The 10500-nt window shown below is 49.2% G+C and overlaps 1 protein-coding gene across 1 annotated transcript; it reads right to left on the bottom strand.

The window, feature by feature from the left end:
- Positions 1-841: 841 nt before the first annotated feature.
- Positions 842-5838, bottom strand: SOX12 (SRY-box transcription factor 12). The gene has a single exon (XM_074292818.1). The coding sequence runs from the start codon at positions 5282-5284 to the stop codon at positions 4235-4237; it is 1050 nt and encodes a 349-aa protein (XP_074148919.1). The 5' UTR covers positions 5285-5838; the 3' UTR covers positions 842-4234.
- Positions 5839-10500: the final 4662 nt, after the last annotated feature.

Here is a 10500-nt window from a genome sequence, read left to right as displayed (position 1 = left end):
GAATAAAGCAGCAGAGATGGGATTCAAGTCCAGGTTTTCTGACTCCACGTCCCAGTTCTCTTTCCATTAAACTTTATTCTCTCCTTCCCTTCTTAATTCCTACATTCCCATTTAATGGGGAACCTGCATTTTCAGATATTTTCAGGCCTAGGGGTTCTCTTTTAGGAGACACATTGAAGTGTTGGGATGTGTCTAGAAGAGGCGAGCATGTTATGGGAGAAGCTGGAATTATGTTATTAAATTAGTTGAAGGAGCTGGGGATATTTAGTTTGTAAAATAGATTTTTACATCTTAACCATTTTCAAGTATTATGAAGGACTGTAACATGAATCCCATATTACTTGGTCCCAGAGGACAGAACAATGGGCAAAGGCTAAAAAAATGAAGGGAGGTAGATTTCAGTTGAATAGAGTATTTCCATAATGGAATAGGCAACTTTGGTGGAGAGTGAGCCTTTTATAAGGCTGTTCTGTGTTAAAACAGGTAGAATGATTGGTTGTTAAAATTCATGCAGACAGGGCTTCTGTTTTAGTTGGGAATTAGACCAGATCACCTCTGAGGTCCCATCCAAATCTAGAAGCTAATGAATGAAAGGCTTTATCTCTTCATAATGGATTTAATATATCACAATGGGAAGGAATTTGGGGAGCAAGAGACTAGAAGCAATTGTGTACTGTTGAGGTCTGTTTTTGTCTCCCCAACCTATCTCCAGATTTTCAAGGATAAGGAGACATATGTAATCTTTCATACCTACCCTGGGCAGAATTGAAGCTCAATGAAGTCTTGATGGAAGAAGTAGAGAAGGGAGAATAAGAGAAATAGACACATAGAGAGAGACAGGTTCTGGGCACATATACTTTATTCAGTCCTGGTATTGGGCAGCAATACTGGAGTCCAGGGCTTCCCTCCCACACAGAGAGGGGGCTGTCCCCCTCCTCCTCTCGGCTATGAGACTAGTTTTCCAAGACAACACACAGTGATACCTCTTCACTCATACAATGTTTTTTTTTTGTTGTTTTTTTTTAAAGAAAGGAAATGCAAAAGAAAGAGATAGAAAGGAGGCCTGGAATTGGAGCACCACATACAGGGGTAGCTGGTAGGTGGGTTGGGATAGGATATCCCTGTAGAGATGCTGGCCTGTGTGGGGAACGGCACAGAAGGAGGTGTGGAGGGACCTGGGGTCCCCATTTGTTCCTGAGAGATCTGTGTATGTGGGTATTTGAACCTATGACAGAGTGGGGCATACCATGTCAGCAGAATCTGGGTAGTGATGGGAGATGGGCAAGTTGGGGATGAGGAAGGGCAGTGGACGAGGGGGACAGGTGAGGCTGTGAAATGCCAGGTAGCCGAGGGAGGCAAACAGCAGGAGGCCAGAGGAAAGGGGAAGGAAGGGAGCATAGCATAGGGTGGGGGGAGACTGTCCAATAGAGAGGACAGACACCCTTTGACAGGAAGAAATACAGTTGTCATCCAGGCCTTGAAAGACCTGGCCAGCATTTCTTTTTAGCCCATGGAAGCCATAAGCTAGGAATAGCCCTCAGACCCTGCATTTCATAGCCAGATAATCCAAATGCATGGGAAAAGGCACCTGTCCCCATTTCAAAAATGGGCAAACTGAGGCACAGAGGGTCAGTATAAGACAAAAACTAGGGCTTCTTGTACTAGGTTACTCACTCTGAATTAATGCTCTGACCGTTCCTGTCACATCCCTCTGGACCCTTCAAGTCAAAGCTTTAACACTGGCCTGCAGATGACCCCTCTTAGTCCTGGGAACCACTGGGGAGGCTGAACATGCCTCAGGGAGCTTGGTCACTGACTCCAGCCCTCTCCACCTCTCTTTCCCCAGCTGAATGATAACACTGATCAAAGCATTTGGCACTGAGAACTGGGTGAGGGTAAAGGGGGAGAGGTTAGGAGGGTTGAGAGATAGTCGAGAGTAATAGGGCCTGACCATGAGATCCAATCCCAAGCAGGGAGAAACTGGTAGGGCCCCAAACTCCATGGCCAAGCACAGGGAAAATCTGCATGGCTTACTCTTCAGAGGTTCCCCATCTGGACATTTGCTGTCTCCCCTCTTGAGGAGATGTGAGTACTCAGGAAGTATTCACTTTACTGGGGGTCTTTCCCAGGGGCCCCAGCAGGCTGTGTAGAAAGAATATATATTGAGTACTTTAAACAGCCTCTCCTGCTCTCTGCTTTGTTTTGCTTTCAGATGGCTCTCAGAGTAGGCTTTTAAAGGGAGCAAAGGTCTGCTGATCTCTGCCCCCTTCCCCCACCCAGCAGCTCCATATATTATTCCCCTCAAGGGGCTTGTATCTTGTCTCTTGGAATAGATTTTGATGGTGCTACCAGTCCCATTAGTAAAGAAGACCTGGTCACTCTAAGTGGGGGTAGGATATTTGCTGAGGTTAAGAGGTCTCAGCCTGGCCTGGGTTATTTTGGGGAACTTGATGAACCAAGTCATCTTTAGGTGAAGCCCACAGATGGAGCTCTGGGCAGCACTTATCCTGCTAAAAGATGAGGAGCTAGGGCTTTTCAAGGTCACCTGATCCCACCCTATCATTTTACAGATGAGGATTGGGGCCAGGTACACCTGGAAAAGGGCAGTCAACAGGGCAAATGAAAAGGAGGAAGGGAAGGGGGTTATCATTTCTCAGGGGTGTCTAGTAGGCTATCCTCAGACAACAAAAGAATTAAATAATCCTCTTTAGAACCAGGGAATTCACCATTCCATCAATGTTTCTCTTAAAAGGTAGGGCTTTAAGGTCACCTAGAGTTGATAATGTGGTTGCAGGCTAAAAGAGAATGTCCTCTGCCTCTATCTTTGTCCAGAGTGGATTGCCCTGGTGGGGTTGGTAACTGGACAAGCACCCTAGGTTTTCCTCAAAGGTTGCAAGTCCAGGACATGAAGGAGGAAGCAAGGTCACAACTTCAGCTCTTCATCACTGAGAGAGGGAGGTCCGGAGAGAGACTTGCAGGTGTGGGGGCAGAAGGGAGTAAAAGGGAAGAGGGGAGGGGGGAACTATGGAGTAACCAAGCACAGGAATAGGGGTCATGGATCTGGGTAAGGAGGAGCTAGGTTTCAGAGAGAATCACTAGAGCAGTCTCTCTCACAACCCTGAGCCAGGATGGGGTGATGAGTGGAACACATCCCAGCCAGGGAAATTTTGAGGGAGGTGGGCTTGTGTACTCTGATGAGACCTCCCCTTTGGAGAAGAAGGAGGAGTAGATGAGATGTATGTGCCTGTGTATGTAGGACATAGAAAAAGGGGGTTCTACCCAAGGAATGGGATGGAGGGCATATAGGGAAAGAATGGGGAAAATAGGATATGTGTATAAGGGATGGAAAGAGAAATTTGTTTGTGGAAGAGATGGAGAGAGATTCATAAGATCATAGATATAGAGCTGGAAGGGACCTTAAAAGGTCATGTAGTCCAACCCCCTCATTTTACAGATGAGGAAACTGAGGCCCCAAAAGGTGAAGGGATTTGCCCAAAGTCACACAGGTAATTATTTTAATCTGGAATTTGAACACAGATCCTCTGACTCCTAATACAGGGCAGTAATGAGCTGCCTCCCTAAGGGATGGAGAGAAGAGTGTCTGTAAGGAATGGAAAGAGGGCTGTGTCTGTGTCCATATAAAGGGAGTTTCATAGATTTCTAGAGCTGGAAGGGATCTTAGGGGTCATCTATTCCAACCATTCATTTTACAGATAAGGAAATTTAGGCAGAGAGAGGTCAAATCACCTGCCCAAGGTCACACAGCTGGTTAGGGTCAGAGCTGGAACTCGAAGAGGATTCTTCCATCTCCTATCCAGCTCCATTACCCCATGCTTCCACCACAAAGAAAGGGGTGTGTATATGGGATGGAGAAAGGCTCATGCCAGTGTGTAGGGGATTGAAGGAGCAAAGACCCATGTGTTTCTGTGTTTAAGGGATGGAGAGAGGGGTGTGTCTAGGAGTATGGAGAGAGGGGTGTGTCTAGAAAGATGGAGAGAGGGGCGTGTCTGGGTGCAAGTCATGGAAAGTGGGGTGTGTCCATAGGGGATGGGTTGTAGGGTAGGCTGAGTGTGGAGGCATGGCTGAGGGCGTTTGATTCGGGGATGGGGTGACAGCGGAAGCCTTTGCCTTTGATGGGGCTGAAGGCCAAAAATACCTGATTCCTGTATGTAAACAGCTGGTTTTTGAGTGCGACCTGATTTGTGGAGTCCGAGTCACCTAATGAGTGCCTGGCTCAGTAGGTGAAGACCAAGTCCGCGATGCTGGACATGAGCCAGTCTCCAGCGATCATCTCGGTCACCTCGGGGGTGCAGTAGTCCGGGAACTCGAAGTGCGAGGTCCCTGCAGGAGGGAACTGGTCCGGGTCCCTGTCGAGGGCGGTGCAGTCTAGGCCAGGGCCTATGGTACCTGGGAGCTGCCGGGGCAGGAACCCAAGAGGTTCCTTCTCCGGCTCTTCCTCCTCTTCCTCCTCCTCCTCTTCCTCCTCTCTCCCCTCTTCTTCTTCCTCGCGCTCTTCGTCTGAAGGGACCAGGGAAGAGGGCGCCGGGGAGCCAAGCGGCGAGGTGGCGGTCACTCCGCGCTGTGAGGATCTCGAAGTCTCGGGGGTACCTCCAGCTTCTTCCAATTGCGGCTCCGGGCGCGGCCCTCCTGCCCGCTCCCCTGGTCTCCCCCCAGCCCGCCCCGCTGGGACCATCCTCCACAGCTCGCGCCCTGGAGTCTCCACCAGCCGCACTTCCAGTAGTTCCTCCTCCTCCTCCTCCTCTTCGTCCTCGGCTTCCACCTCCTCCCCTAGAGTGGGGCCTCCCCCGCGCTGCTCCCCAGACTCTCCGGCTGTCTTCCTGCGCCCCCCACCCCCGCGGCCCAACAGCGCCGGCTTAGTCTTGCTGGGGAGGCGGGGCCGCGCCTTACTGGGCGCCCCCTTGCCCTTCTTACGGGGCCGGTACTTGTAGTCCGGGTAGTCAGCCATGTGCTTGAGACGCAGCCGCTCAGCCTCGCGTACGAACGGGATCTTCTCGGAGTCCTGCAGCAGCTGCCAGCGGCGGCCCAATCTCTTGGAGATCTCGGCGTTGTGCATATCGGGCCACTGGTCCATGATCTTCCGTCTCTCGTGTTGCGACCATACCATGAAAGCGTTCATGGGCCGCTTGATGTGGCCGCTGGGGGTCTTGCACCAGCCCGGCTCACCAGGGGTCTCCCGGCGGAGCCGCGCCCTCTCGCTCGCAGCGGGCGGCTGGCAGCCTTCCCGCTTGGCTTCGCCAACGCGACCTCTCTTCTGTTGCACCATCCCGCCCGGGACTTTGCCCTCCTTCACTCCTCGGTTACTTAGACGGCTGCAGGGGCCCCAGGCATTCTCCAGACCCGGCCGGGCCAGGGAAGAAGGGATGCGCGGCCAGCCAACTGGTTCGGCTCGGTCTGATCCTGTAGCGCAGGGAAGCTAGCCGGGCTACTTGGTAGAGGAGCTGGGCTTTGGCGGGCTGCGCATGGGCCCCCGACGGGCTGGCGCGTGTGGTCAGCTCCGGGGCTCCATACAGGCTTGGCGCGTTCACAACCCCCTCCTCAAGTTTATTTCAAATCCATTACAGAGGTTTTCCAATGGAAAAAATTTGCTTCTTTTTGCTGGTGTCTGCGGTCTTCTCCCAGTCCACGCTGTTCGGTTTCCCAGTCAGCGGGACTCCTAAGCCGACGCGGCTGCCGCCTGCACGCATCCCAGCCAGGCGCGGGGCCGTTCGGCACTTCCCCGCCCCTCGGCCGCCGCCTCCCAGTGTCTTTCTCCCCGCGCGCCCCCGCTCGCGCGCGCCCGGTCTCCTCTCACGCGCACCCGAGCCCCGGGCACAGTCCTGTACGCTGGACCGCCCCGGGTCAGCCCCAGCTAAGGTGCAGCTTCTGTCAGCTGCCTAGCCCCGCCCACCTCAGGGGATAGCTGAGACTAAGGTTGCCAGGCAGGGGAGGGAATATTTGCATCCCCCAATCGCTGCCCTAGGAGCTAGGGCTTCTGTTGGGAGGGCGGGGTTCCGGGTTGTCCCCCTACCCTGGATCTTGTTGTGGAAGGTTGGCAATAGTTGGAGTCAGTTTCCTTTTCCCCTAACCCACACCTCGAGGTACTAGGACTAGGTGGAGTGAAGGGGGATGGATCTTTTGACTATCTCCAGTCCAGATCTCAAAAGTGCGAGATGTGGGGAGAGGGGATGAACATGTATTCTTCTGGTACTCTAGCGAAAATGAGTTCGGGAGCTTTTCCCGTCGTCTACTCTCTCCAGCTGGCAGGTCGAACGATTACTCCAAAGACTTCTTTGCATTTCTAAACCTAGCCCTGGGGACGAAGTAGGGAGAGAAGGGAACTGGTTTCAGGCCCCTTACTTCCAGGGAAACTGTTGAGTATCTGTAGTAGATAGAGATGGTGTGTCTGGGTCTCTAGGGAGGCCCCTCTCACTAGGCTCTTCTTGCTCTTAGTGGAAGTGGTTGCGGAGACTCTAGGTTAGTCAGTTCCCGCCCCCACCGTACTCGATCACTTCTCACTCATTTTGGACCTCTTCTATAATGTTTCCGCAATCATTTCATCTCCTTAAGGCTTTGGAGCTTTTTTAGGGTGGAAGAAGTCCACAGTGTCCCTTCTTTCACAACTCCAGGTGATTCATGTCTGGCCCCATCCCTGGGTCAGTAGTGGGGAGCTAGGGGCAGTATGGGGAGAGGAGACTGAAAGAGAAATGGGGATCAGGTATGGTAGGCACACGAGTAGGTGGTTCCTCTCTGGGGGGTTCGGGGGGGTGTCTTGGGCCACGTGTCCTGCGCCTCCTCTAATGCCATCCATGGAGGACATTGCGCGGTGGGGGCGGGCCCTAGGGAGTGGGTCACCTTCATAGTGTTGGCACTCCCTCCACCGGCTGTAGGCGAAGCTGAGAGAATGAGAGAGAGAGAGAGAAAGGGGAGGAGGGAAGAGAGAGGGGGGAGGGGGAGGAAAGGGAGGGAGAATGTGTGTGTGTGTGTGTGTGTGTGTGTGTGTGTGTGTGTGTGTGTGTGTGTGCATGCGCGCGCGCGCGCGCGTGCCTCATGGGGCGGGAGAGGCAGCTTCTAAGGAAGAGATGCGCAGTGGGGTGGGGAAGGAAAGGAAAGAGTAGAACAAGGCTGAGGAGAACTCGATCTGAACCTGCGGGGTGTCTGGGTGGAAGAAGAAAGGCCAAGGGGAGGTGCAATTCTGGCCGCCCAGCCTCCCTGTGGGGTGGGAGGAAAGGGATGTGAGCCGAATGCTAAGGAGAGGGGGAGTGGGGATAGGGGGAGATGGGGGAAGGGCTGAAAGGAGGCTTGGAGGAGGAGAAAAGCTGAAGCCTCGTGTTTTGCTTCAGACTCTGCTAGAGATCCTAATTAGCGCGTCCTAGAGCTGGGCTGGGACTGGTGGGCCATTTCAGTGAGCACAAGGAGAGGGGGGTATATAGGCAGAGGGGAAGACACTGGCTTTTAAACATAAAGGGAATGAGAGATCGTTAGAGCTAGGTTCACTGGAAGGAAAATTATTCCTTTATTTGTATCTTAGGAGGTCAGCATCCTTTAAGAAGAAAAAGGATGAAGTGCAAGGTTCACTGGCCCGGGAGAGATCTTTAAGGTTCTTTTCAGCTCTAAATCCAATTAGATTCTATTATTTCCTTTGGGAAGGATCACCCTTCTGGCACCAATTCTGTAGTTTAAATTTAAATTTACATTTTGATCCTGAACTCCAAGACTTCTGGGCTGGATTCTATTTAGTCCCAGATAAGTCACTTAGATAAATCACTTCCCTTCTCTGGGATTCGTTTTCTTCCTCTTTAAAATGAGGAAGCTGAACTAAATGGCCTTTGGGGTCCCTTCCAACTCTAAAAATTATGGTTTTATAAGTTCTCTTCCCTCATTGCCTAGAAAAGTAGCAATTCTGAATTTTAAAAATCTGGATTTAAATTCTGCTCATTATCTGTGTAACCTTGGATCTTCACCTGTCTGGGCTTCTGTTTCCTTATCTCTAAAATGGAGGTTGGAGAGGAATTGGACTAGATGTTTCCTGGGGGACTTTCTAGTCCTAAATCTATGATACTATGATTGTCTTTCCAATATAGAAAACTTACAGCACTTTTGCTGCTAAACTGCAGAATAATCAGGTTAGAAGTAGGCCATTGAGAGCAAGTTTGCCATAGCTAAGAAACACACACTATTCACTACTAGCCTCTCACTTCTACCCCCATCCCATTACTAATATGCTAGTTACATGCTCCATTTGACATCTCTTCAAGTCCAACTAGGTTACGAATTCGGAAGGGTCACTTAATAAATTGGTGGAAGAGCAAGGGCTCTTTCTAGACTAATCACAAGATTTCCCTTCATGAACTGTATGATTTAACTTAACTGCCTTATCTATACGTTGTACTTCATTTAAAGCATTAATACTTGCTGTTTTCTAGCATTTGAAGCCCCGGCTCCTTTAAAGGTTAAATTTATTCATCTCATTTTTTAAGGACCTTTCCAGATTGCCCTAGTAGTTAGGGCACTATTCCCACTCAGATTGTATACTTTACATTTGTTTTTCATCCATCTCATTTATCTCTGCACATGCTGTATTTCTCCTCCCAACTAAGTAGTATAATGGAATCTCCTTCAGCTTGGGAACTTTGTACCCTTCTGGGCTGGGTTTCTGTCTCTCTTTTTCTCTGTCACTGTCTCTCTGTCTTTGTCTCTTTGTCTCTGTCTCTGACTGTCTCTGTCTCTCTCTTCTTTCTCCATCTCTGTCTCTCTTTCTCCACTTTCTCCCCTCTCTAATTCTTTCTCTCCCTCTTCTCCTTTCCCTCCATTTCCCCTTTCTCCTCTTCTTCCTTATTTTCCCTTGATGTCCCTTCCTCCCTCTCTTTTTCCTCTCCATCTTCCTAGCCTTTCTCTCTCCCTCTCTCTATCTGCTTTTCTGTCTCTTTCAGTCTCTGTTTTTTTTTTTTTTTTTTTTTTTTTTTGTATCTCCAAGGTCTAACCCAGTGCCTAGAATATGTGCTCAAAACATCAGCAATAGGTCTCTGACTTCTCAAAGTCTTAGATCTTAAATATATTTTAGGCCAGACTCAGAACTCAAAAACCTAAATTGGATTAAAAATGGCAAACTCAGGGGGTATACTTTCTTGATTGCACATGTTAATAAAGTGAGATGACTCTCTCAAATGAGCCAATTTATGGGACAGAATGAGTATTTAGTGTCTCAGGCCACTTCCTCTCTTCACTTTCCAGCCTTAACATCCCCCAAAGAGTCAAAATTTGACCCAGCAGATCTTGAGTACTGCATGATCAAAATTATGAAGTAGGTAAAGTTTGTCAGTTCCCATCAAGAGACCTATTCTTTCTCCCAGCCTTAATTTTTCTTCTATCATCCCCATCCTCTATTCTCCAGGGCATATTTCCATTCCTGGTCTGCTGTGATATCAGCGCATCCCTGCTGATGAGTAAAAGCTGATAGCCACTAAAACTATGACTCAATTTGCTTTTTCAGACCCAGGATGTCAGATTGTCAGGATGTCAGTTTGTAGAATTACAAAATCACCACAGAAGACACCTTAGAAATCACCAGCCAGTTTTAGATATGTAATAAATATTTGAAGAATGAACTTAATGTAACCTCTTCATTTTATAGATATAAAATATCTAATATGGAATCTGAGGATCAAGGAGAAGGGATCTGTCAGTGGTAAAACTAGGGCTAAAGAATCTTCTGACATCTTATCCACCATTTTTTACTAAAATTACCTCAGAGTCATTAGGGAGCCATTAATCCAGCATCTAATTAATAAAGGAAGGATTCTGAGATCCAGAGAGAGAAAATAACTCTCCTAAGAAGATACATACCAATATTAGAAATATCTTAGAAAATGGAAACACTTTCAACTTCCTACAGTGGTGGAATGACAAGCAGAAAGGTGGATCATTTGGGGTGGAGCACCCTGCTCAGTTCTTCAATTACAACATGGCAACCCTGCTCTGCCTTGGCACAACAGATTCCCCGGTTAGCCCTTTTAACCTGCCTCCAAAATGCATTATCGTCAGTCTCTCTCAGAGCATGAATTCTCTGTATCAACTATTCTCCCATAAGACAAGGAGGAGATAAACATGGATACATTTTTAACCAAATGACTTCAGTGTCATATTAGCTTTTGCTCTAAGTGAGGTATCAGCAGGAGATTATGGGGAGAGATGGACAATGTGGGTAGCAACAGACAGATGTTACTGCTTATCACTAATAACTTAGAGAATTCTTTTTTTTAACGAAGTCGTGTTGCAAACAGTGAAACAGGAGAGAAAGCTGGGCCATTGCTCATTGGCTCATCCCTGGGTCCAGGGTGGAGATCCAGGCAAAAGGAGACTGCCCCTTAGATGGGATGAATCCCTTCCCCCTTTTTCTGCATTCTCTCACCATACACCTCCCCCTCCCAAACTGGGTGGAATCTAGCTTCCCATTGGCTCTCCTTTTCCATTGGTTGCTTTGAGGACAGCTGGCTTAGTGGA

Source organism: Sminthopsis crassicaudata, chromosome 2 (assembly GCF_048593235.1).
Source record: "Sminthopsis crassicaudata isolate SCR6 chromosome 2, ASM4859323v1, whole genome shotgun sequence".
Taxonomy (NCBI): domain Eukaryota; kingdom Metazoa; phylum Chordata; class Mammalia; order Dasyuromorphia; family Dasyuridae; genus Sminthopsis; species Sminthopsis crassicaudata.
This window is presented reverse-complemented; position numbering and strand designations above follow the sequence as displayed.